The sequence below is a fragment of the Marmota monax genome, unplaced genomic scaffold (genome assembly GCF_021218885.2).
Source record: "Marmota monax isolate L192 unplaced genomic scaffold, Marmota_monax_Labrador192_F-V1.1 WCK01_AAM20220418_F8-fsc00151, whole genome shotgun sequence".
Lineage (NCBI taxonomy): Eukaryota > Metazoa > Chordata > Mammalia > Rodentia > Sciuridae > Marmota > Marmota monax.
Genome location: NW_026694226.1, coordinates 3,058,725 through 3,084,396, shown reverse-complemented (window position 1 = coordinate 3,084,396; position 25,672 = coordinate 3,058,725). Strand labels below are relative to the sequence as shown.

The window sequence follows — 25,672 nt, the reverse complement described above, 5'->3', positions numbered from 1 at the left end:
AGCCTGCCCCTTTAAGGTAGTGTCCCTCCCCTGCCCCGTTCCTGCAGGTGACCCTTGCCCGCCTGCCTCCCAGAAGAAGGCTGGGTCCCCTTCCTTTGGGCGTCTTTCCTGTCTCCTGATGCCAGGTAATGTTAACCTCAACCCTCTGGACAAATCTCCCTAATCAGACTTTACTCCTCCATCTTAAATCAGGTCAGACATCAAAGGGGAGCCCACTACTTGTTTCCTTTTCCCAGCTGAGCTTCCCCTTCTTCCGTCGTCATTCCCAGAGTGTTGGCTCTTAGGATTCCTGGGGTGAGGAGTTGCTGAGAACAGTTTCTTCCCCACACATGCATTTGGGGTGGCCACTTATCTGTCCTTTCCCCTCCTCCCCAACTTAGGGACACCTGGGTCAAGTCTTCCCAGGGAACATGGGGATGGAGGTTGGAGACAGGAGAAGCTCAGTACCAGATGTAAGGTGGGTGGGATAGGAGTATATACAGGAAAAGGTTCAAGTGCTATTAACTGGGTTAGGGGTAGAGTGAATTAATTTAAGAGGAGAAAAAACAGCACAAGTTCCTAACCATGTGGCTGTCTCAGGGCATAAAGTGGCTTGTCCCAACTGGGGGCCCAGCAGACTGATCTTTGACCCCCACCCCAGATAAGAGTGAATCATTAACTCCTATGTGAACCTTCCTACACTGGCCCCGCCCCAAAGCAGGTGGGCTAGGAGGGGGAGCCTATCCATCACGGCCCTCTATATGACGTGGACTCCATTGCATCTTGGCACCTGGAGGCTGAGCCCAGGACTCCATTGCACCCGGGCACCTGGAGTTTCCCCCTCTCTGGCTTGGGAACTTCTTAATGTCCACAGCAAGGCCTGCAGGGAACTGAGGTGAAAGTTTTCACATTGCCAGTAAGGGTGAGGCCCTGGGAATTTAGGGGGCATAGAGAGGTAGAACAAGGTTAGGGGTGGGTTATGGGAGACCAGAGAAGAATGCAGGTGTGGAGAGAGGGCTGGATCAGGAAGGTGCTCTAGAAACTGGCAAACAGGAGACTGTTCCAGGAGACTATTGGAAGGGTAGGAGAAGGCCTGAGTGGGGGCTGCTGCTAGATTCAAGTGGGGGACAAGTGGAAGTACTGATGGTCCTCCCCTAGCATGGAATCTGAGAGCAGAGAAGCAGCCTTGATCCCTTCCTTCTTGTTCTTTTAGGGCACAGTCCTAAGGATGTTCCAGGTGGAATAGAAGCCAGAATCAGAGCCTCTAATTCCTTTCAATGATGGGGGCCCCAGTGTGTTATCTGCTGGCTGGCCTATGTATAGGGTTGATCTTAGGCTGGGTAGGGGGTTCAGTCCCCAACCTGGGCCCTGCTGAGCAGGAGCAGAATCACTACCTGGCCCAGCTGTTTGGCCTGTACGGAGAGAATGGGACGCTGACAGCAGGGGGCCTGGCCCGGCTTCTTCATAGCCTGGGGCTGGGCCGAGTTCAGGGGCTCCGCCTGGGACATCATGGGCTTCCAACTGGTCGGGTTGCACTCCCAGCTGAAGACAATTTCACACACAGGTACTAACCCCTCTCTCCACCCCAAAATGCTACATCTCTCAGTGCTTAGATCAATCTCCAGTTGCCTAGTGCTGGCTCCTTTGAATGGATCCCTGGAATTACAAATTATTTGGAACCCAACTCCTTAGTATTCTCATTGCCTTCTTGCCTCCTCCAAATCCCTATGCCCTCAAATTCCTTATTCTTAGACCCACTACTCAATGTCTTCAGATTTATTTTGCTCCCAATTTATAGCATTTCTGGCTTTTCCCCTCCCTTGCAGCTCTCATTCTTGAGCCTCCCTATAAAGTGAGAGCGCCCAGATTTCCTCAGGACTGATATGTCTTGGGTTTCTGAGTCCCAGGAACTCCAGCCAGTGGCTGGCCTTCCCTTCCCCTAAGGACCCTGAGAGACTCTCAAGGCAGAGGGTCTGACTTGCTGTCCCATCCATTCCAGGCCACAGGACCCTGAGCTGAGTGTGGATGTCTGGGCAGAGATGCCACTGGGTCCCTCAGGGTGGAGTGACCTAGAAGAGTCCAAAGCCCCCCACCTACCCCGTGGGCCAGCCCCCTCAGGCCTGGGCCTCTTTCACAGTCTTCTACTACTGGATCATTCATTGGCTGATCATCTGAATGAGGATGTGAGTTTGATGGGGAAGGAACCACAGGATTAGGTAGCCTGAAATGTTTAGGGTCAGTAATTTAATAGTTACTTAAAAAAAAAAAAAATCTCTGGAGGCTTGGAGTACAGCACAGTGGTAGAACCCTTGCCTAATGCACCCAAGACCCTGGGTTCAATCCCCAACAATGCAAAAAGAAAAAAGAGAAAGAGAGAAAATCCTAATGTGGTAATGTGGTTTTAGGATATGTTATCCAGTAGTAGAAGTTATTCTCTCTGTGCTCAGACAGGTGAGCACACATCCAGAACTCTAAGACCCAGTTTAGGGGCCACATTTGGCAAAGTAGAGAATCTAGAGAAGCAGCTCAGTGCAGGATCTGGGTATGGTTATCTAGAGAGGAGTCTTGCAGGGAGTGGATGGCTGTCTCTATCTAGAGAGACAAAAAACTTACTCCACTGTCCCATATACCCCAAAGGGCAGATGACCTTGACACAGGCCCAGCAAGAGCCCCATTACAGGAAACATTCAAGCCCAGGCTGAATGAACATGTGAACATGTGACAGGGTCTTTGAGAGGGAAGTTAGATGGCATTTCAGATTTTTTGGTACTGGGGACCTAACTCAGTGGTGAAGAGACATACCACTTCGCTATGTCCCTAGTCCTTTTTTATTTTGATAGGATCTCACTAAGTTGCTGAGGTAAGGTTGGTCAAGACAAACTTGATTCTCCTGACTAAGCCTCCTAAGTAGCTGGGATTATAGCCATGAGCCACAAACACCTACTTTCACATTTCAGATTCTTTTCCCTTCTAGGATTCTGGCACGGAGGGCTCTAGTTGTCCAATCAGGTCCATCACCAAACCAATGAATTACCAGAGCTTGCCGGACATGGTGGCACACACCCCTAATCTCAGCAACTCAGGAGGCTAAGTCAGGAGGATTGCAAATTCAAGTCCAGCCTCAGCAGCTTAGTAAGGCCCTAAGCAACATAGTGAGACCCTGTCTCAAAACAAAAAATTAAGCCAGGCACAGAGGTGCACACCTGTAATCCCACTATCTCGACGAGAGGCTGAAGCAGGAGGATCACCAGTTCAAAATCAGCCTCAGCAACATAGCGAAATCCTATCTATAAATAAAATATAAAAAGGGCTGGAGATGTGGCTCAGTGGTTGAGTACCCCTGGGTTAAATCTCCAGTACCTAAATAAATAAATAAATAATGAAAAGGCTTGGGAATGTGGCTCAGCTGTTAAGTGCCCCTAGGTTCAATTCCTGGTACCAAAAAAAAAAAAACAGAATAATCAGGGGCTTGGGGAAGAGAGAGGATGGCAGTATTCACTAGCACCTATTTTGTATCAAATTGAATATTTGCACTGGATTGAATATTCACTAGTAATTAACAAATATTGATTATAAGTACCCTTGTCCTCAGTCCCTGGTGTACCTGCCAATCTGAGCAAAGGGGACCCTAGAAGAGACCCAGTAGTTCATGCAATGGAAGGACAGATGTAAAGATATGAGTCAGTTACGAGTGTCTCCCTAAGGTATGACCCTCTCCTCAACTGCCCAGTGTCTGAATGGCTCCCAGCTGCTGGTCAATTTTGGACTGAGCCCTGCTGCCCCTCTGACCCCCCATCAGTTTGCTCTGCTGTGCCCAGCCCTGCTTTATCAGATCGACAGCCGTGTGTGCATCCAAGTCCCAGCCCCAGCACCTCCAGGGAATCTACTTTCTGGTCAGTGGGTGAGAGTGGGGTGGGGTACCCAGAGCCCTAGTAGGGAGTAGACCCCATGCAAAGGAAGGGGATTTGCTGGGGCCCCACATTGCCTGTGGGTCCAGCCCTGGCCTAACTTCAGCCCCTGATTCTCCCCAGCCCTGCTTCATAGTGCCCTGGCAGTCCTGTTGCTCAGCCTCCCTGCTCCCCTCTCCCTGCTGCTGCTACGGCTCCTGGGACCTCGTCTATTGCAGCCCCTGCTGGGCTTCCTGGGGGCCCTGGCCGTGGGCACTCTTTGTGGGGATGCACTGCTACACCTGCTGCCACATGTACGTGAAGCCCCTTCCTTATATCCCTGACCAATGACAGCCAGCCTTCATTCTTGGCCATAGGACATCCCTTCCCCCTTCTGTCAGTTTCCACGTCCCACTCCCCCACATCTGGCTTCAGCCCACAGCTTCCTTCCAGAAGGGAGGGAGATGCTATTTGATATAGGTGCTTCCAGGTCTGCCCTGACCTCCTCTCTCTCAGGCAAAAGGAGGGCAACACACAGGATCTAGCGGACAACCAGAGGAGGACCTGGGTCCAGGGATATCGGTGCTTGGAGGCCTCTTCCTGCTCTTCACACTGGAGAACACACTGGGGCTTTTGCAGAACAGAGGTCTCCGGCCAGTGAGTGACACCCTTTTCTCTTCCTCCTGCCAAGATGAGAGTCCTAGCCAGGAACTGGCCAAACAAGCCAGGAGATGAGGGGCAGCATGTGCCTCTGGATCTTGGATATTTGCCTAACTGTGCAGGACCTGTCTGCCAAGAATGGGTAGGGGTTTCCTAGCACAGACCCAGGACTTCTGGCCAAATGGCCTCCTCTCCTAAGTTCAAGTCAACAAGAAACAGAGGGAGGTGCCAATTTGGGAAGAGAATAGAGGCCAAAGAACACCCCCAGGTGCCAGAAGTGGAACCAGGTGTTACTTTTCCCACCTGGTGGCCTGGCTTCCCCTTATCCCCCAGTTCTGCTGCCTCCTCCACCAGGAGGGATACAATCCTATTTCAGAGATGCTGCAGGCGAAAAAGGGACCTCGAAACACCAAACTTGGACCCCGAGGATGGCAGTGGGATGGCCCTTCGGCCCCTACAGGCAGCTCCAGGTGACTAGAAGAGAAAATGAGGAGTAGGCTCCATCAGGCAGTCTCACTTGCAGCTACCAACACTTGTCCTTCTTCCTGCAGAGACAGGGGCTCAGGGCCAGAGGGAGCAGAACAGCCAGTCCTCACCAGCACCAGCCCTTCCTGGGCACCAAAGCCACAGTCACAGGCACCAGGGTGGCAGCAGTGCCAACATCACATGGATGGTCCTTCTAGGAGACGGTCTACACAACCTCACTGATGGGCTGGCCATAGGTGACAGAAGAGGGAATGGTGTGGGGGAGGCTAGTCCTAGGGTAGTTCAGGGTTTGTAGTTATCAGCTATGGCCAGAAGATGGCTACCGGGGAAGGTGGGGGGAGATGAGAGAATGACAGACACACACAGGCACCGACCCCCAAGGAGACTTCTGGGCCGACTTCCAATCCTGCTAACCCCAGGTGCTGCCTTCTCCGATGGTTTCTCCAGTGGCCTCAGCACTACCCTAGCAGTCTTCTGCCATGAGCTGCCCCATGAACTGGGTAGGAATGGCCCAGGAGGGTGGGGTGGGCTCTCAAGAGGAGTAGCCTCCAAGGGGTAGAACTTGGAGGCTGGTAGGCAACACAGATTGAGGGGCAGCCCTGGCTTATTCCCTCCTTTTCTATCCTCTCTCCCCAACAGGTGACTTTGCAATGCTGCTCCAGGCAGGGCTGTCCTTTCGGAGGCTGCTGCTGCTGAGTCTTGTGTCTGGAGCCCTGGGTCTTGGGGGTGCAGCACTTGGGGTGGGGCTCAGCTTGGGCCCTATCCCCCTCACTCCCTGGGTGTTTGGGATCACTGCTGGGGTCTTCCTCTATGTGGCCCTTGTGGACATGGTGAGAGGTGTGGGGAACAGCAGAGAAATCAAGGGAAGTGGGGAGATGGGTGTGGAGGAAAGGGAAGTATCAGTCCCTCTGACTTCTACCACCAGATCCTGGAGGGTGTTGCTCCACAGGTCTGCCAGAATCTGAGACACAAGGGATAGAAAGTGTTCTGGCAGGGACTAGACACCCTTCCTCTTGAGTTAAGAGGTCAGAGACAAGGTCAGAATCATGACATTCTTCTTTTCTTTCAGCTGCCAGCCCTGCTTCGTCCTCCAGAGCCCCTGCCTACTCTCCATGTGCTACTGCAGGGGCTGGGGCTGCTGCTGGGGGGCAGCCTCATGCTTACCATAGCCCTGTTGGAGGAGCAGCTCTTGCCCCTGGTCCCTGATGGCTGATGGGGGCCAGGGGCAAGGGGTTCAGGTTGCCCTTCCTTCCCCCCAACCACAGGAATGGAGGCGGGACACAGGGCCAGTAGGAGCAATAGGATTTTAATAAACAGAACCCATCCCAAAGCCATGACTACGACAGTTGTACTTGCACCAAAACAGCATAGAAAAACCAGGGTGTGGTGGGAGGGCTCAAAGCAGGTTGGGGGAGGACATGAGTAGGGCCTGGGGGGTGCAGGGTGCATCAATCTTCAGGGAGAGCATTGTGCTTTAGCCCAGGGAAGAGGGGGAGGGGTGGGGCAAAATGCACCGAGGTCCCCACTTTTTCCTGCTGCCCTCAGCACCCTGGGGATGCAGGCATTTGGGCAGATCTGCCCTTTATTGCTGCCCATCAGCATTAAACACCCCCGACCCCAACACTAGCACCACAGGTGGATCCGGGGCAGGGAGAAGGGCAGGAATGGGAAAATTGCTTAGAGAAAGATTCAACTAGAATCCAGTGAATTGTGCTCAGTTCTCTTTACTTCCTACAACCGAGTACATGGGTCACAGGGTGGAAGGTGCAACAGGACATGGAACATGCCCTTCTGTGCCCCCCAACACACACCTGCACACAGGATGGTGGTGTCTGCAGCATCACAGGTCATGCAGGGCATGGGAAAGGGGAAGTTCACACACACATAGATGCCCACAGTGGGTACCAGACAGAGAACACCCCTGAATATACACAGCTGTACATGGGGAACCCCCAGGTTCCCACCCCAACCCTCTCCCCTGTCTTGCCGTCCCCCAGGCAGGGGAACTGTATTGCTTTGAGAGAGCCACCCTGGGGGCTGCTCTGCCAGGCACCCTCCCCTCCCACCCACCCCCATTTTGGCACATCTGCAAGACACACGGCAGCGAGAGTAGGCACCCTCCCTCCCAAGCTTCTGTGGCTCGGAATTGGAGAAGGGGATAGGAGACTTCATCCTCCATCTTTCCCCTAGCCCTTCCCAAACCCCTGCCAAACCCACTCCAGCCAGGACCCACCCCCACCCCCAAACACACACATACAAAGCTGAGCTATCCAGGAATACAAGCAGAACAAGGAGATTGTCCGGGATGGGAGTGGAGGTGGTAGGGAAAGACTGGAAGCAGAGCCCCACCCTGGTGTGGGGTAAGACTGGCACAACAGCTACTTTAGTGCAATTGGAGGGGGTGCCCAGAGTGAGGATGGAGACGGGAGGGAAGGCTCTCCCCGCATTCCCTGGGGCAGTCAGACTTCTGGACTCCCCAGGAAAAGGGCCTAGCAGGAGTAAGCGAGGGCCGAGGGCAGATCCTCTCGTCACCCGCCACCCTCTGCCCTCCCAAAAGCAGTGACAGTGTCCCCCTCACACCTATGTGGGCAACAGCAGCCTCGGAGTCAGTACCTTCAAGTAATTCAAAGAGCAGACCCTCCCCACCCCAGCTCCCTCCCATCTCTGGGATTTGGTCGCTTCTCTAGGGGTTGGGTCAGGAGGAGGGAGTCCTCAAGTCAGACCCTTCCCTCTCTACCTCCCTCTTCCCAGACCACTGGGCTTGGTCCTCAAAGATTCCTTACCTCCGCCCTTGTCCAACCTGGGTCAAGGCTGCGGAAGGCTGGAGCCACCACAATTAGAGGGGAAGGGGCTGCTTTGCTCCTTATCCCTCCTCTTAAAAGGTAGGGTTCAAACTTGGCGGGATGGGGGCCCATACTGGCTTGCCCCAGGAGTAGGGTTTCTGGGCTAGGGTCTGTAAGGCTATTTTCCTTTGTGGTGGGAAGGGGAGGCAAGGGATGAACACTGGGTGTGGGGAGAGGGTGAGAAATGGCTGAGAGGGAAGGAGGAAGGGGCCACCCCACTGGAGCATAGTCACTGGAGTCATTTCAACAAAGAAACACTCATGTGCATAAGATACAGAGTGTGCCTACTCCCAGCCCCGCCAGCCTGTCCCACCCCGCCTCTTAGGACCCCTTCTAAGACCGCGGAGAAGGTTTGGGGGTACAGTTGTAGAACCGTTCACTCTGGCCCCACCCATCCTACCACCAGCCTCTTCTCCCCTTCTAGGTCCAGGGAGTAAGAAGGTGCTCAGGTGGGCAGACAGCGGTGGAAACAGTATTGAGATTTCCTTTGGTTACATATTGAAGGCAAAGGTGAGCTGGACTTACAGTCAAAACGGATAGGGGTGAGAAAGGAAGAGGGGCCATGGCTGGGGTTGGAGAGGGAGGAAGACCCTCCTCAGCCCCTCCACCCCAAGGAACACACGTCTACGTGGGGGTGGCAGTCCCTCAGTCTCATCTCTCCCACCCCCACAGCACCAAACAAAAGGAGAAGCCCCCTCCCCCCAGGGCTGCTCCCCACCCCAACCTGGGCTGTACATTCAGTGGTTCTCAGCAGTCCTATGGCTCAGGGGGCCACGGGTGGGGGAGGTGGCCCATCAGTCTCAGTTGGACAGTGGCAGTGACCCAGGTCTGTTGGTCCTTCCAGGGACCTACAGTTTGTGCCATGTGTTTTTCTGAAGGATAGAACACAACCCTACCAAAGCCACCGCCCAATCAGAAACATCCCCCCAAAATCAGAAACTAAAAGCTGGCTCTTTTCACATCGCCCTCTGATTCACACATCTGTCTCCTGTGTAGCCCTCGCTCCATCTCCTTTGCTGGGACCTGGGGCTGCTCCCAGGGTCCTCACTTAAAATAGGCCTTTTCACAAAAGTGCTTATTACTTGAAGCAAGTGCTTTAGAGCTGTGGTGGGGAGAGGGGGAGGAGAGAAGGGAGGGTAAAGAGAAGGAGATACTTCCTCCCCCACCCTACCCCCTTTAGATTGGGGGGCATTCTGCCTATTTTACTTCTCCACACCCGTTTAAGTCAAAAAAATCTTAACATTAAAATAAATATGCAGTGGCCATGAGAATGGTCAAAATGCTTCAAAAAACACTAGGGACTAGGGAACTCGGGCTGGGGTGCAGGATTTCCTTTGGCATAAGGAGAGGAGGCTGCTTGCCCTCCAGGCCTCCTCACAGCCACACGAGGAGGGACAGAGGACTTCCTGCCACCCCCCCCCCAGCACTGCTGACAGTGTGCCGAGGGGCAGCAGGGAACACACAGCCACCAGAAATCTCATCTAGCAAAACAAAACAATGGGGCTCCTGACAAATACTCAGATTCTTCCTGTCATCGCCAAGCATTGATAAAGGAGAACACGACTGATACCCCAAGTCTTCCCCACAGGACCCATCTCCCTGCTCCCTGTGCCCCCCACCACCTAATTCCCAGCACCAAAATGAGAGGGAGGGGGTGGAATGGGAAGATTTTAGGAGAGAGAATTGAAGTTAGGGGGCAAGCTTTGCAGAACCAGCAGGGTTGGGGTGGGGGCAGCAGCCCTTAAGAGAGGTCACATTGATTGTCGTATAGGGGAGGACAGGGTATGAAGGGAGGTGGGCAAGAGGGGCATCACAAGGCCCTTTGGCTTTGAAAACAAAAATAAAAACTAAAAGCTGCACAATCCTTCTCACCAATAATGGTCATTTGGAAGCCTTGAAATGGTTTAGGATCTGAGGGTTGGGGGAAGCAAGACACAAAGAGACAGGGGAATAATAGGGATCATGAATAAAATTAAGGACAAACACCCCAGGCTTCAGGGAACCAGCATGAGGTAAGGTTAAGGGTATCTGTGGGGAGAGAGGGATCCCTGGGACAGGCCCTCTCCCCTTAGCCCACCCTTGGCAAAGGTGGCAAGACATTCAGGGGACACAACTGAAAAATGGGTAAGATTGTGAATAAAGCAAGCTTGAGTGGGGAAGGTGGATGAGGGATTCCCTAGGGGAGACCCTGTACTGTGTAAACGAAGCCTGTCCAGTTCTCGAGGGACAATACTGATGACAGCCAAACTGGGCAAGGATGCACTGTGTGAGTGGGTAGTGGGGCAGGACCTCTATTCAAGTTCTGTGTCTTGGCCCCTGGCTGAGGTATTGAGTGTGAGGAAGGGAACACTGGGCTACAGGAGTGGGTCCAACTATGCAGAGGCTTACCTAGCAGAAGGATGGACAGGGCATCTGAAGGGACCAGGGCCAGATTCAATGCTACATTTAGAGAGAAAACTGCCCCCTCCTCACTCCAGCCCAGTTTGGCTTCTGGGGTGCACCTTCTAGGAGTCTTATAAGTTCAGCCCCCAGCTCAATTCCATCTCTCCCCCTGCTGGGAAGGCAGGAGACCAAGCCTCAGTATCTACCTGTCATTCTCTCCTTACGAGCTTCCTCCTCACAGGAGGGAGGCCTGCTTCTCCAACTCATGGCCACAGTCCCTAGTCTGCCCTGCCCCTCCCACCATCTTTGGCTTCAGATCAGGAGTGACCGGGGTAGTGATTACTCTCAGACGTGACAGGAGATGGAGGCAGACAGGGGGCATAAAGGAACTCTGGGATTGCGGGCACAGGAGGAAGAAGACAGTCCCTCCCTCCACACACATGCAAGCACATGCCTGAAACACGGAGGACATACTAGAGTTGTGGTTTTGAAATGGGCAGGAAATAAATTTGTTTCTTCCCCTAAAAGATAAAATGCTTACTTAAAAATTCATGACAAGCCTCAAAGTTCAAGGAGAGAAGGGCCAGGGAAGGAATGGCCACAGGCTCCGCTCTCCCAAAAGAAGTGAAAAGAAAGAAGCAAGGTTAAAGTGCGTGGTTAGGGGGCCAGGCCAGAAATGGGAGGAGAGGAGGGGGGCAGGCTGTGGGGGCAGAACCAGCCCTTGATTTGCATATGAGGAGCCAGGGGAAGAGTGCAGGATTGGGGCCCAGGTACAGTAGTTGCTGCTTCAAGTGTTTTGCATTTGAACTTTAAGGGTGGTAGGGTTCAGAGTAGGGGAAAAGCTCCAGGCCCCAGTGCTAAATACCCTCCCCCCTCATCCTCTAGCTGCCCCTGAAGGGGGAGGGAGACACCCCCAGAGTGCTCACACAGTACCAGAAATTAAGGCTTCTCACTGCTGCAGGGATGGAGGGGCCGGCCGAGCAGGGAGGCAGTGATGGGTATGAAAGAAGAGGAAGGGTCTGCCTGGCAGTAGTGGCAGGTGGAAGGTGAACACAGAAAGAAGAGTCAGAGGGAAGAGTGGGGAGCTGGCAGCAGAAAGGGAGAACTGAGAGATGGAGTGAAAGAGGGGGAGCCAGGCATTTAGCAATCATTTTGGGACACTTGGCAGAAGGGATTGCCCTGGGGGTACCAAGGGTCCGGGGTGCTCCCTGTCAGTCCCAGACCCCTGCCAGGCCAGGATGGTGTGGCAAAGGGGTGAGCAGGTGCTCCCCAGTGCTTCCTTTCCCTCTGCCCCACCACCCAGTCGTGTTCTCCTTTAAAGTGCCCTAAATGTTTAGACTTTTTCTAAATAAATAGAATAAGATAAGCCACCGGCAGGGGAAGGTACACTGGAGGAGCTACTCAGAGTAGCAGCCATCTAACCCAATTGCGCCGTGCCGCTCCTGGCTGTAGGGACAGGAGGCCCCGTGGGGCAGGGCACCGCAGCCACCCACCGTCTTGGCGGCTGCGATGCCGCAGTTCTTGAGCAGGCTGAAGCTGAAAGGACTAACGGCGTCCTTGGGTGGGAAAGGCTTCATGGTGGAAAGGATCAAGGCCAGGCAGTCTGCCACATCTTTGTTGGGGGCACAGGCCAGTGCTGGGGTGTGACCTGCAGGGCCAAGAGGGAGAACTGAAGCACAGGATTCTGTATCCCTGGATCTCCATCTACCCGCCCCTGGACCCTGAGTTCTCATCTGTGGAATGGAGCCAAGGCAGGCAAGCACCTAGAATGGTCAGCAATCAAGGGAGGTGAGGGCCATGGAGGCTGACAGGCAGATTCTGAGTATGGGGTAAATGGTAGAGCATGGGGTCAGAAGCCCAGGGTATGTGGGAGATCTTTCCAACTGCTGGCTCCACCTGGTTCCATCAGACTCCACTCTTGAGACTCAGAGTACTGGTGTTGGGTCCCTGCTCTCAAGAGTTCCCTTGGGAAGAAAATCTCATTTATAGCAAAGTTAAGAAGTCACCTCCTGAAGAATGTCCCTGATCTCAAACCCAGGAAAGGCAGGGGACTCCAAACCCCACCCACCTTCTTCATCCACAGCCAGCACTGTGGCCCCACGACTCAGCAGGGCCTGCACCACAGAAGCTAGACCGTTCCGGGCAGCAATGTGGAGTGGCCTTGGAATAAAGGAAAGAAAAAGGAAGCACATGAAATCCGCAGGAGTCCGAGCTGCCCTGCCAGTTGCAGGAGGGCAACATGGACACCATAGAAATATTGGGAGCTCCCTATAACCTGGGGCTTCCATCTTCACCCATCTGCCTCCCCCAGCCAGGCACTTACATCTGCAGCGCACTGTTGGTAGCATTGATAAGGCCAAGGTCTTGGGTTTCTGCCAGGATCATGAGGGCACATTTCTCATGCCCCTGAGGGAAAGGAACAGAGAGTGGAGACTTGTGAGGTGGAAGCATGACAGGCAATAGGGTAAAAGGTGGAGAGGGTGGCAGGCAGACAAGCAGCTGTCAAGTCATATAGGTTGGACAATCCTGACTTCTACTGTAGACCTCTCTGCAATCAAGACCTGCCCCTCCTTGCCCAGCATGGTCGTGCATGTCTGTAATCCCAGAGATTCGGGAGGCTGAGACAGGAGGATCAAAAGTTCAAGGCTCAGCAACTTAGTGACATCCTATCTTTTCTTTTTTTTTTTTTTAATATTTTTTATAGTAGATGGACACAATACCTTTATTTTATTTTTATGTGGTGCTGAGGATCGAACCCAGTGCCTCACACATGCTAGGCAAGCATTCTACTAGCTGAGCTACAGTCCCAGCCCAGTGACATCCTATCTTAAAATAAAAATTAAAAAGGGTTGGGGATGTAGCTCAGTGGTAAAGCATCCCTGAGTTCAATTCCCAGTACCAAAAAACCCCCCCAAAAAACAAAAAAGACCTGTCCCCTGCATCAAGCTCTGATCCTTATGCAACCCCAGACCCAACTCTAGGCAATACCTTGCTACAAGCCAGGTGGAGGGCAGTGTTCTTGTTCTCATCTAGGACAGTCAGGTCTGCCTTCCCACGATATAGCAGAAATTCTACAACAGAAATGGGACAGAGGGATTGATGCCTCCCTCCAGGGCACCCATCACCCCAACTTTCCACCCTCCTAGCTACATATACTTTGCTTCCCACCCACAGTGGGTGAGACATCCAAAGGCATACTCCTGCATTCTGAACCCAGTCCAAATCAGTCCTCACGGGCAGGGCTGCCCCATCCTACAAACACCCCCAGGAGTGCCTCTCTTCCATAGCTGGCCCCTACACACCCACAGCAGCGGTCTGCCCGTTCTCAGCCGCCGTCATGAGCGCAGTGCGGCCAGTGTGGTCAGTGGCGTTCACCTCAGCTTGATGCTGTAGCAGCATCCGGAGACCAGAGACATTGTCCGCGAAGGCAGCGGCGTGAAGGGGGGTCCTGGGGGGCCAGGGTAGAATGAAATAAGGAAGGCTTTTCTGCCTGGGTAGAACACGGAAGCCAGATGCAGCTCAGGCTGCTCCCCAAGCCTTCCATCACTCACCGTCCTTTGGCGTCTCGGCTGTTCACAATCTTGGCACCCAGAGCTCCCAGCAGCATCTCTGTGGTGCTGTCCTGGTTATTAATTCTGGGGGAGAGGGAGGAGGAATCATCAGGAAGGACAAGTCCAATGAACTTCCTGCCCTAAGCCCAGGTCAGAGCACTCTGAGAGAAGACTGACACAGAGGAAGGGACTTACACTGCACAGTGCAAAGGAGTGAAGGGGTTTCCCTCTAGGTATGAGAACGGGCTGTGTTCAAGTAACAACTCCAGACAATCTTCATGTCCTGGGTAGGAATAGGAAAGTGAGGTAATGGGGAGAAATGGCAAGGTCTCTCCACTTGTCTTGTCCTCTCTGTTTCTGACCCACTAATCCAGGTCCCCTCCCACAAACCACCTTTCTTCTTTATATCCAACATACACTCCTATACCTGCCAAAGGCCCCACCCATACCAGTGTAGGAGGCCCAGTGCATGGGCGAGTATCCGCTGTAATCCACCCCAGCATCTAAGGGGTCTGTGGAAAGGGCAGCCTGTAGCAGGGTGCGCAGTACTGCAGTGTGGCCACAGGCTGAGGCCAGGTGAATGGGCGTGCGTCCCTTAAAGTCTCGGCACAGCACAAATGCATCATGGTCCAGCAGGGCGGCCAGGCAGTCCTCACAGCCAGTCACTGCCTACGGGGAACATGGGTGAGAATTAGTGCAAGGAACCACTCCCTTTCTACTGCTCAGTCAATAGGGGCTGGCCCAGGAATAAGAACCACTTCCAGGGCTCTGCTGTTTCTACAACAAGGATTCTAAATTTAGGGATCAACCTATCCCTTCCTGACTCTCTGCCAACAGGCAAAATGGTCAAAATTAATCCTGAAGCTCTGGAATGAAAGACCAAATGGAGAGTAAGGAGAATGAGGGATTAAAGAATCTTGTGGGAAAACCAGGCACGCCTGTAGTCCCAGCTACTTGGGAAGCTAAGGCAAGGCTCACTTGAGCCCAGAAGTTTGAGGGAGGCCTAGACAACAGAGGGAGACACCATTTCAAGAAAAAAGAATCTTGGGGAAGAGGAGGCAGTTTTAGAACAAGTGATTGTGGAGAAGATCTGAGTGATGGCATCACTACCCAATGGGACAAGGCCAGCAATGGGCATGTCTGGGTAGTGAGCATGTGACTGCATGTGATGACAAGGCAAGGTCACCAGGTAAATCAACTGGGGATGTCAGGTACTCATCCCCGAGCAAACCTAGCAGGCCCAGTGATATCCCAGGCACAAAATACTGGCCTGCCTCCTAGACTGTCTTGCAGCAATTCCTATTTTCCCTGAATTGAGGCCTGTTTTTAATAAGCTCACTCACCCCACGGTGTAGGGCTGTGCGGCCCCGGAGGTCAGCAGCATCAGCTGTGGATCCTTTCTCTAGCAGCAGATGTACACAGTCCACGTGGCCATTCATGATAGCCAGCATTAGTGGGGTTCTACAGAGGGAACAGGAGAAAGGGTGAGGGTCCAGCAAGGATGGGAAAACCTGCACCCTTCCCTTGCCCACACTCACTGTCCATAGGCATCCATGACATCTGTGATGTCAGCACGTTCCCCACTGTCGATCAGCAAGTGCAGGGAATCAGTGTGGCCAGAGGCAGCTAAGAGAAAAGGCAGCCTGTGTCAGGACAGCATCAGGAAAGAGGGAGGCTAGGTTAGCCTAATGGACTCAAGGGTTGAGGTTATGGGAAAGCCTGTAACAGGGAGAAATTTCCAGTGTAGGAAGCTACCAATCAGGATTTTTAAGTTTTCATCTTCCTTGCCCTATCCCACTGTCAGTCCTACCTAACTCTGTTCAGGAGGGATTTGGCATGGCAAGGGGAGAGAAGCAGCCCAAAGTTGGTACTAACCAGCAGCGTGTAGGGGCGTCCACTTGCGCTTGCGCTCCTTGATGAGGGCAGAGGCGCCATGGGCTGTAAGCACCTCCACACACTCAGTAGAGCCTCGCTCAGTAGCCAGGAAGAGCGCGGTCCGGCCCTTGTGGTCCCTTACATCCAGATTCACCAGCGTCTCAGCGAGTGTCTTCAGGGCTTCACAGTGACCGTTGTAGGCCTAGAGTGACGCATAGTAACCAATGGATATAGCTGTTGGGGCCCCTGGGACAGAGGCTCCAGGCATTAGTCCTCCACAAGCTCCTTGGGCCCCTCAGGTATCTTCGCTGCACTGTGCCCATCCTCGGCTTGCCAAATCCCCACAAGAAGGCAGAAGCAAGGATGGAGTCACAAGTGCTAGGACCCTTGTTTGAGCCTGGGGGCAGGAAAGGACAAGGAAGACAAGAGGAAAAGACATGGGACTCACAGCTAAGTGCAAAGGGCTGACTGGAATGGTGCTCTCCACATCCTCCAGGCAGTTAAAGGACATTTCTAAGAGCTGGAATGGACAGGAAAGCAGGTGCTGAGATTCTGGAACTCCCAAGATATTGCCACCTGCCCACACTCATAGGGGTGACCTGTAGACCACATCTGATTCAACCGCCCCTTGGTTTCAGAACCACAAACCCAAAGACAGACTGTGTGCCCTGGTCTCCACACATACCAGTTCGAGGTTCTGTCTGTTGCCATAGGCGGCTGCATAGTGCACAGCTGTGTAGCCCTGCCTGTCCCGCAGGGAGGGGTCTGCACCATTATCCAGTAAGAACTCCAGACAGCTGTAGAGCCAGGAGTAGATTGTGAGGCAGGGTCAGACCTAGCCTGGGGCACAGTTCTGGTGGGGGCAGAGGAGAGGGGCAAGGAAGACGCATAGGACACCCTCTGCTCTACATGAGCTCTCTAATCCTGTTCAATCTTCAACCTCAGCTCCATAACCACTTTCTTAACAAAGTCAGCCCCAGGACACTGACTTCAATGCCCTCCTTCATCTTCTGGACAGTCTACTGGAGAACCTCGGCACACTATTCAGCTACTAGCCTTCTGCTGGCCAACAGGCTTGCCTTGCCTCCAGGCTTGTTAGCCCCCCACCCCTTTTTTTGGTACTGGGTGATTAAACTCAGTGTCACTCGACCACTGAGGCACATTCCCCAGCCCTGTTTTGTACTTTATTTAGAAACAGGGTCACACTGAGTTGCTTAGTGCCTCACTTTTGGTGAGGCTGGCTTTGAACTCTTTTTTTTTTTTTTTTTTTTAAAGAGAGAGAGAGAGGGAGAGAGAGAGAATTTTTAATATTTTATTTTTTTAGTTATTGGCAGACACAACATCTTTGTATGTGGTGCATGCCAGGCGAGCGTGCTACCGCTTCAGCCACATCCCCAGCCTTGGCTTTGAACTCTCTATCCTCCTGTCTCCGTCTCCTAGGATACTGGGATAACAGGCATTCACCACCTCACCCGGTTTGTTAAAACACTTTGTAAGAAGGCCTGCTCCTCCTAGCCTATCTGAAGAAATCCAAAGCAACCAAACTCAGCTTCTCTCCTCTGTAAAGCCTTCCCAACCTCCCTATTACTTGCCTCCTCCTCTGAATTCCCTTGGCACCCTTCTTATACCTTACTTGCAAAAGTAATAATAAGCTATTTAGCACAATGTGTCAAGTACTATGCTAAGCATGTGTGTTTAAATCTCATAATGATCCTCAAAGTTAGATACTATTTTTATCACTACTATGATTAAGGAAACTGAGGCACAGTGAAGTTAAGAAATTTGTCAAAGTTCACTATGAGATAAGCCTCCTAGATTTTAGCGCTCCCCCCACTTTTTTGGTACTAGGAATTGAACTCGGGGCACTCAACACTAAGCCACATCCCTAGTCCTATTTTGTATTTATTTAGAGACATCCTGAGCCACTGGGATTACAGGTATATACCACTATACCTGGCAAATAATTTTTTTGTTTGTTTAGTATTTTTTTAGCTGTAGATGGACACAATACCTTTATTTTATTTATTTGCTTTTACATGGTGCTAAGTATGGAACCCAGTGCCTCATACATGCTAGGCAAGTGCTCTATCACTGAGCTACAACCCCAGCCCCAGTAATTCATCTTTGATCCTTATACCAACTAGAGGTGTAGCTCTGTGACAGAATGCTTGCCTAGCATGAGCAGGGCCCTGGGTTTGATCCCAACACTGCCCCCCCCCCCAAAAAAATCATCACTTATCCTTAGTACCCAGTAACCTAGTAAGTAAATATTCTAATATTCAATTAAGGCTTGTTAAATAAGCAAATGACTTTGTGTATTTAGCTTTCCCATTCTTCTCAAGAAGTCCTTCCATTCCTTGAGAAGAGTTACCTCTCATATATTTGTGTGTGTGTGTGTGTGTGTGTGTGGATGTGTATGTCTCCCAAGGGTTGAACTCAGGGGCACTCAACCACATTCCCAGCCCTGTTTTGTATTTTATTTAGAGACAGGGTCTCACTGAGTTGCTTAGTGCCTTGTTTTTGCTGAGTCTGGCTTTGAACTTGCAATCCTCCTGTCTCAGCCTCCTGAGCCGCTGGGATTATAAGCAATGTGCCACCTCTCATATTTTGACTTCACCTAAACCCAGAGTGCTCCACACATGCTGCTGACTGACCAATGGGATAACAGGGGCTGCAGCAGCATGTTGGTAGAGATGCAGAGTGAGGGGGAGAATAACGGGGCAGGGCTGGCACTAAGTACATCCCAGGGTCTCTGTTACTCACAAGAAGGCCTCCTTCCTGCGGGACTCCTTCAGTGGCTCGTCCTCTTCAGCATCATGGCTGGAAGCAGTGTGGGGTTCCGCTCTAGGGAAAACAGAGTAAGAAGCTGGGGGTGGCACAGGGAGGTACATGGGATTGGAAAGGGCCAAACTAGGAGCCTCACCTCCGGTAAGTGTCAGAGGCAGCAGCATAGTGGAGGGGAGAGCAGCCTTTACAATCAGCCTCGTTGACGCCTGCCCCAGCAGTCACCAGTGTCACTGCACATTGGTAGCTACCATTGGCGGCTGCATAGTGCAGTGGGGTCCTGGAGAAAGGATGAAGGAATGAGGGAGGGATCCAAATGCAACCAGATGTGCAGCCAAAAGTTACTTTGCATTTACAACACCATCCCACAGTCCCCCCACAACCCTCACATCACTCTCAGATACTCCTTGCATCTGTATGATGTATATTAGCTTACCTTCCAAATTTATCTCTCCTCCTCAGGTCAGCTCCACTGCTCAACAACAAATTAAGACATTCAACATTCCTAAAAGGAAGACAACAGAAAAAAAGATCTGCAACAGGCCCAGGGAGGGGCTCAGAAGGGGGAAGTGATCAGCTTTTGCTGTAGAAACTGCCCTCACTGTGAGAGGGGAATAGAGCTGGGAAGCAGTGGGAGGCCCAGACCCTTGCTCACTCTCTTCTGAAGGCTGGGAAAGAAACAGAACGCACCCTCCAGAAGCAGCAGCATGAAGACAGGTGCGGCCAAGGTTGTCAGGTGTATTGATGTCAAACCCAGCTGAAAGCACATGCTCGTTGCTGAGTGAAGACACAATGCTATACAGCTGACCTGGAGGAGCAGAACAGCCACACACTGAATCAAAGAACACGGAACAGAGGAGAGGCCTCTTCTTCTCCAGCAGCCTGCCCAGTCCCAACCTGTCTGCACATACCTGAAGAAAGAAGCTTCCGGCAACAGTCAGAGAATCCAAAAAGAACAGCTAAGTGCAGGGGGAACATGTCGTGGATGCCGCGCCTAGGAAGAAATTGAGGGACTCAGTCCCTGGGTCAAGGTGGTGGTACCAGTTACAGACCTCTTTTCTTATTTTCCACAGTACTAGGGATTGAACATCAGCCTTGCACATGCTACACTCTGCCACTGAACTCCATCCCCAGCCCTTTTTATTTTCTCGACACGTGGTCTGTCTAACTTGCTCAGGCTGGCCTGTACTGTGTGATCCTGTTTCAGCCTTCTGACTATCTAGAATTACAGGCACGTGCCACCATATCCAGTTTACAAATCTTTTTTGTGGCCTACCACCACCATGATCCTAGGAATCAGGGTAGGAGGTTCCCCAGGTTTCCCTCTGGCAAGCATCTGTGTGCCTCCATATCTGATGTGAGCAGTATGTTTAGATTTAAAGTGGCCCAAAGGTGGGGTCAGGGTCCTGACTCACCGGGCAGTATCCGCGCCATTGGTCATGAGGGTGCTAATGAGCAGCTCGTGTCCATAGCGAGCAGCCACATGCAGTGGCGTGTTCCCAAATTTGTCAGCACAATCAATCTCACTACCTGAAATGGGGATACACACATACAAACTCAGGCAGACTTCAGTCTTAAGACCACTCTTACCAGTACCATAGAAGTGCTTATTATTTGTTGGTCCAGGCTAATGTTCTACATGTTGTTTTGTTGTCAGTCTTAGGAGACTAGGCAGGAATAAATTTCAAGTGCCTATCCTAACTGGAAGATGGAATAGGAGGAAAAAAGAAGGTAGGGGGTTTCTAGAGATGAGTTCCTTAGAAAAGGAAAAGAAAGCACAAAGTCTGGGTCCATACCATTTTGAATAAGGATCTGGGATCTCGTGAAACGGCCATGGATGGCAGCCATATGCAGAGGACTTTTCCCTTCTTTGCTCTGTGGAAACATAGCAAGTTTTTTGTTGTTGTTGTTGTTTTTTTTTCAATGCAAAGCACAGAGTATGTCCTGTTTACCCTTCCAAAGGATTCTTCTCTAAGAATGGAGGAGTCATATGGCATTTCCTCAGTCCACATTCTCTTGAGTGGGCTGTTCACCCCAAAAGGCAAGTGGTCAAGTCCCCAGAAGAGCAATCCAAATATGGTCAGGACCCCCGAGAACCAGCTTCCTCTCCCCACTGGTCTAAGCCTCATCCCTTTAAGCACCTGGTAGTTGACATCTGCCCCATTGTTGACCAACAGCTCCAAGCAGAGAGCGCCATTAGTGGAAACTGCAGCCACATGCAGTGGTGTGAAGCCCTTGTCATTTGGCTGGTTGACATTGGCTCCTGCATTCACCAGCTCAATAGCCACAGCATCCTGGCCCAGGTAGCAGGCAATGTGCAAAGCTGTGTTTCCAAAAGCGTTGGGCTCATCGATCTGGAAGTGAGGGTAAGACATGTATCCATTTAAACAAAGTAGAGTGGCACATATAGCCTAGCGTTCCAGAGATCCAACTGCCTCAGTAACCTCAAGTTTCTGACCCAGAAGAATGAAGGCACAATTACATAATTTTATTCAGACCCTCTCACTACTCCTCCCAACCTCCTAAAACCACGTGAACTATCCCAACATCTTCCTATCTTCAGAACAGACTCTGACTTTCAACTCCCTGCCCTTAGTTCCCAGCCCCAGAACTCAGCACCCTGACCTCAGCCCCCATCCGGAGCAGGTACTTCACCACTTCAATCTGGCCACTGGCTGCAGCTGTGTGGAGCAGCCCATAGCCCTTGCGGTCCTTACAGCCGAGGTCTGCTCCACGTGCCACCAGCAGCTTCAGGACCTCCAAATGCCCTAGGAAGAGAGGATATTCTCAAGGAAGTGGAGGGCAGATCCTCAGCTTCCCTTTCCAGACTACAAGCCCCATATTCTTTCCCTAAGAATTCTAAAGGGGGGCTGTGGATGTGGCTCAAGCGGTAACGCGCTCGCACGGCATGCGGGGGGCACTAGGTTCGATCCTCAGCACCACATAAAAATAAAATAAAGATGTTGTGTCCACCGAAAACTGAAAAATAAATATTAAAAAAAAAAAAAAAAAAAGAATTCTAAAGGTCAAATTCCTGCTTTTCCTATGTATTCTCTCTCACCCAGAAAAGCTGCCCAGTGCAGAGGCTGCCGTTCCTTTTTGTCACAGACATTCAGGCTGGCTCCCTTGTTGAGGAGCAGGTTCACCGTCTGTATCAGGATATAAAAGACACAGAGCCAAGTTTATGCCCACAACCTACCTAAGGGCAAAAGTCTCTCATCTCAAGAATAGGTGGGGATAGCCTAGAACAATCTAGAGGACTAGAGGGAACAATGGGAGCAGGAAGTAAGAAGGAGACATCACATAGGGTTAGAAGTTTGAGGGAAACTCAACTTTGAATTTTAGGGAATCTCTTCAGGTATTCTGGTGGTTATCAAATTCTTACAAGTCTTTGAAAATGTGTCAAAACATGTTTTCTCTAACCAGAAAAAGTCATACATAAAAGTATTTTCCATGCAACTTTAGATGGTTTAACAACCTCCAGAAGTCCAAGTCAAGAGTTTCAATTTAGGGAATTCGGGTGTTGTGGCGCATGCCTATAATCCCAGTGACTCGGGACACTGAGTCAGGAAGATTGCGAGTTCAAAGCCAACCTCAGCAATGGTGAGGAACTAAACAACTCAGTGAGACCTTGTCTCTAAATAAAATACAAAATTGGGCTGGGGATATGGCTCAGTGGTTGAGTACCTCTGAGTTCAATCCCCAGTACCAAAAAACCAGTTTCAATCTAGGGCTGGGGATATAGCTCAGTTGATAGAGTATTTGCCTTGCATGCACAAGGCCCTTGGTTCAATCCCCAGAATCACCAAAAAAAAAAGTTTCAATCTAGGAGCCGAGTGTGTAGCTCAATGGTAGAGCACTTGCCAAGCATACGTGAGGCCCTGGGTTTAACCCTCAAAATAAAGACAAAAAAAAAAAAGGATTTCAATCTAGTACAACCTTTCAGTTGGCAGATTGAGCCCAAGTGTTTATATAACTATCTGGGCTGCTTCTCTCCCAGGCCTAATGGCCCAGAAGCAGGGAGAGGTAAGTAGGAAGGGAAGCCTGGGCATGGAGTAGTCCTAGTTCTCACCTCAAGATGCCCACTATGCACTGCATGGTGCAGAGCACTGCGCCCACTCCTGTCAGCCACATTGAGACTGCTCAACAGGGGTGCCAGAGCCTCAGCACACTTGGTGGCACGGTTGGCAGCAGCCACATGCAATGGTGTCTGCCACAGCTTGTCCCGGGCATTCACATCTGCTGAATGTGCCAGCAGTAGCCCCAGCACCTTCTGTGAAGGGGCAGGGTATAAGAGACAAGATAGAAGGGAAACAGGAGATAAAACAAGAGTAAGCAAAAGGAGGACTAGGTCAGCATGGCATATATGTCCCATATCCCCAACACAGTCCCTTCTCACTTTCCCAACATTCCTAGCCTCTCTACACCTACTTCCCATCTCCTGGATCTCCTTAGAGATTAAAAATCGTCCTTACCTTCCTGAGGAAAACAGGGACACCTTCCTCTTCATCAAGTCTCTCCAGCTAAGTCCCTGAAAACCTTCATTCACACATACACCCACCCCACACAAAAACACACATGTAGCTCCACATCCAAATCCCCTCACTACTCCAGGAAAAATAAATGCTCCTTTTACATCAATGGCCCAAACACACTCCTTAGCCTTATCATAGGCACCAAAATAATTTCCACACCTCAGTAAGCAAACAAATACTAGTTTCTCTCCAAAATCCACACTAAAATGTCCCTCCTAATCACTACCCACTTCATTCCCATTGACTTTAGCCTCTCCCCATGGTGGCTGGAGGCAAGGAAGTGATGGAGAATTCAAGTGGAGATCTCCTTTTCCCTGTCTTCAGTATTGATGGCACTATGGTACAGGACCCACTGATAAAGTATGTTTAGCAGCTCTGCAGGCAACTTTCATGCTGCTTGAGGGGCAACAGAGCACTATCCCCATCCCCCACCACAAGGAAAGAAATCTCGTGCCTAGAAGGGGATCAGACTCAAGGTGGCCCCCCAGGGAGAGATGAGTCATTCAGGCCTGGCAGCAGGGCCCCGCAGTCTGCCAGCCCAGTGTTAAGCTCTTTCTGACGTCACATCAGCTGGCAGCACTCAGCCCCCCTTACAGCCAGTTCTAGGGGTAGAAGGGAGGAGCCAAGTTCTGGTCTCCTCCCTACCTGGGGTAGAAAAGCATGTAGGGCAAAAGAACTGAGGCTCTTGACCCTTAAGCTCCACCTTTAGTCCACTCCTTCTTTTTGGAAGGGTAAAATAAAGTGGGAAGCTCATACCTCATTTCGGGAGGCAGCAGCACGATGAAGAGGGGTCAGCCACAGTGTGTCCTTAGCATTGACATTAGCACCTATAGGGATACAGTTTCCCATTTTGATAGGAGGTAAGGAGAAAGGAAACCAGGGATCTGGCTAGTGAATCTGGATGGAACTGGACCCTCATCTGGACCAAGCACCAGAGATCAATCCTTGAATATGAAAAAAGACTCCTCCCCTCTACTCCCCTCCCTAGATGCCACACCTTCCAGCTCCACACTTTCACCTGACATCAGTAGCAACTGGAGGATGGGGACATCGCCTACGTAGGCAGCAGCATGCAATGGGGTTCGCCTCTCTTGGTCCTGGAAAAGCAGAAAAAGAGGAGCCGTTGTGGTGAGGAACTATCGAGGCCTCAGTTCGAGTCTCAGAGATTTAGGCCCTTCCCCACAGTCTCTTCCCAAAGGTTCTGCTGCGTCCTATATCTCAGTACTGACTCAAAGGCATGAACCTTAGGAGGGTGGAGTCAGGGCCACGGGCCCGAGAAACCTCCTTTTTCCAGGAGGGGTGGGGGCGCTGCAGACCCCGATGGTTCGGAAGAGAACACCGTTTCAGGCATCCCCATCCCTGCTGATCAATGCTCCAATCTTGACCTGTTCTCTAACCCCAAATGCAGAGCAGGATCCCAGGGTAGGAATTGCTGTAGCCTCATCAGAGCAGAGAAGATACGGAGCCGCCCCACTGGGGAGGGGTCCAGAACACCGAAGGCCGGATTCCGGGATTGCCATCCTCCCTGCTCCCAACTCACCAGCACATTGATGTTCTCCTTCTGCGAGAGGAGGGAACGCACTTCCTCCACATCTCGACTAAAGATGGCCTGGACCAGGGGCGGCTGCAGGGAGAACCGGCATTCAGGCAGCGGGCCGGAGCCGGAACGGAACTGGGGGGGTGGGGGAGCACCCATGTTGGAGGGGGGCGTCGCTGGAGGGGCTCTGCTCTGGGGGTCCTGGCTGCAGCGGATTTCCCGCTGTGCCTCCGAGGGTCGCCAGGCCCCCAAGGACACCAGCTTGGTTGAGGGGAGCGCAGCGTGGGGCGGGGTGGGAGCCGCGGGAGCCCGGGTCTCGGGCCCAGCCTAGGCCGCACATCCCCGGGCTCGCGTGGTGGCGGCGCCGGACCCTGGAAGGAGGAAGCAGGGAAGGGCTGGAGGGCTGACCTGGTCCGTGATGCTGAGGATCCCCATGGCCCGGCCCGGGCTCCGTCCGCATCGAGATCCCGGCGGCGGCGGCGGTGACTCCACCGGGTACACGGGGCGGCCCAGGCGGCGGCTGCGGCGGCGGCTGCGGGGAGAGCGCGGCCCCGCCTACCGGGGGGCGGGCGAGCGGGAGCCCGCAGCGCTCCCTGGCGGCGGTCCTGGGCCCGGCCGCAGGGCGCCTCGCCGCGCAGGCTGCCCCCGGCCGCAGCGCCCCCGGCCCCGCGCGAGTGGCCCAAAGGCCCTGGCACCGCAACCCCGCGCGCAGGCCTCTCGGCTCCCCCAGCCGGCTGCGCTGTGCTGTCCTCTCCAGCCTGGCGGCTCGAGGGGTCTCCTACACCACCGTAGCGGAAACGCGGCTTCGGTCCCGAAGTGCCGCCCAACCTGAGGACCAAACGGCTGGCCAGATCTCGCCCAGCCACAGTGCCCCTGGCCGAGCTAATTCCTCCCGACAGCGACTCCATCCACCAAAATAGCCAACAGACTAGGGAAAACTGTGGTGTGGACATCTATTCATACATGGCAGTAGCCCCAGAGGAAAGGAAAGCACATCTCCACTGGGTGAGATGGGAGTTGTGTAGAAAGGAAACAGCAGAAATACTCAAAACTGCAGAGAGAAATCTGAAGTAGCATTCTCCTGCTGCAGAAAAAACCCACAAAGAGACCACTGGAGTAAGGCCTTCAAGGCCAACAGAGGGGCACTTTTCAA

The 25,672-nt window shown here is 52.3% G+C and overlaps 2 protein-coding genes across 8 annotated transcripts; one reads left to right on the top strand and one right to left on the bottom strand.

Moving 5' to 3' along the window:
- Positions 1-7: 7 nt before the first annotated feature.
- Positions 8-6,342, top strand: Slc39a5 (solute carrier family 39 member 5). Of its 5 annotated transcripts, none has more exons than XM_046466801.2 (12): positions 8-125; positions 701-874; positions 1,193-1,543; positions 1,979-2,162; positions 3,710-3,872; positions 4,011-4,180; positions 4,383-4,523; positions 4,903-4,996; positions 5,078-5,248; positions 5,432-5,512; positions 5,652-5,842; positions 6,082-6,342. In XM_046466801.2, the coding sequence occupies exons 3-12, from the start codon at positions 1,257-1,259 to the stop codon at positions 6,223-6,225; spliced, it is 1,626 nt and encodes a 541-aa protein (XP_046322757.1). In that variant the 5' UTR covers positions 8-125; positions 701-874; positions 1,193-1,256; the 3' UTR covers positions 6,226-6,342. The 5 variants fall into 5 exon arrangements, with proteins under 5 accessions (XP_046322757.1, XP_046322758.1, XP_046322760.1 ...); XM_046466802.2 differs by having other exon boundaries at positions 20-125; positions 698-874; XM_046466804.2 differs by lacking the exon at positions 701-874 and having other exon boundaries at positions 20-125.
- Ankrd52 (ankyrin repeat domain 52) lies at positions 6,303-25,058 on the bottom strand. Of its 3 annotated transcripts, none has more exons than XM_046466799.2 (28): positions 24,928-25,058; positions 24,523-24,606; positions 24,001-24,079; positions 23,739-23,809; positions 22,520-22,720; positions 21,509-21,596; positions 21,073-21,215; positions 20,589-20,801; positions 20,244-20,322; positions 19,863-19,977; positions 19,359-19,441; positions 19,138-19,255; positions 18,884-18,952; positions 18,587-18,727; positions 18,427-18,507; positions 16,349-16,460; positions 16,112-16,183; positions 15,664-15,865; positions 15,327-15,414; positions 15,132-15,249; positions 14,238-14,457; positions 13,984-14,071; positions 13,789-13,872; positions 13,540-13,685; positions 13,226-13,308; positions 12,561-12,643; positions 12,306-12,397; positions 6,303-11,885 (listed from the first exon to the last, which is right to left on the bottom strand). In XM_046466799.2, the coding sequence occupies exons 1-28, from the start codon at positions 24,952-24,954 to the stop codon at positions 11,635-11,637; spliced, it is 3,231 nt and encodes a 1,076-aa protein (XP_046322755.1). In that variant the 5' UTR covers positions 24,955-25,058; the 3' UTR covers positions 6,303-11,634. The 3 variants fall into 3 exon arrangements, with proteins under 3 accessions (XP_046322755.1, XP_046322754.1, XP_046322756.1); XM_046466798.1 differs by having other exon boundaries at positions 24,523-24,654; positions 24,928-25,057; XM_046466800.2 differs by lacking the exons at positions 6,303-11,885; positions 12,306-12,397; positions 12,561-12,643; ... (13 more) ...; positions 19,138-19,255; positions 19,359-19,441 and having other exon boundaries at positions 19,859-19,977.
- Positions 25,059-25,672: the final 614 nt, after the last annotated feature.

Excerpts from the sequence above, each read along its gene's own strand:
- Slc39a5 (XM_046466801.2), top strand. The coding sequence starts at position 1,257 with ATGATGGGGGCCCCAGTGTGTTATCTGCTGGCTGGCCTATGTATAGGG. Across the intron at positions 3,873-4,010 it reads TCCAGGGAATCTACTTTCTG|CCCTGCTTCATAGTGCCCTG; the intron begins GTCAGTGGGTGA and ends GATTCTCCCCAG. Across the intron at positions 4,997-5,077 it reads GCCCCTACAGGCAGCTCCAG|AGACAGGGGCTCAGGGCCAG; the intron begins GTGACTAGAAGA and ends TTCTTCCTGCAG.
- Ankrd52 (XM_046466798.1), bottom strand. The coding sequence starts at position 24,954 with ATGGGGATCCTCAGCATCACGGACCAG. Across the intron at positions 12,398-12,560 it reads ACCAACAGTGCGCTGCAGAT|GCCACTCCACATTGCTGCCC; the intron begins GTAAGTGCCTGG and ends CTTTATTCCAAG. Across the intron at positions 11,886-12,305 it reads GCTGGCTGTGGATGAAGAAG|GTCACACCCCAGCACTGGCC; the intron begins GTGGGTGGGGTT and ends TTGGCCCTGCAG.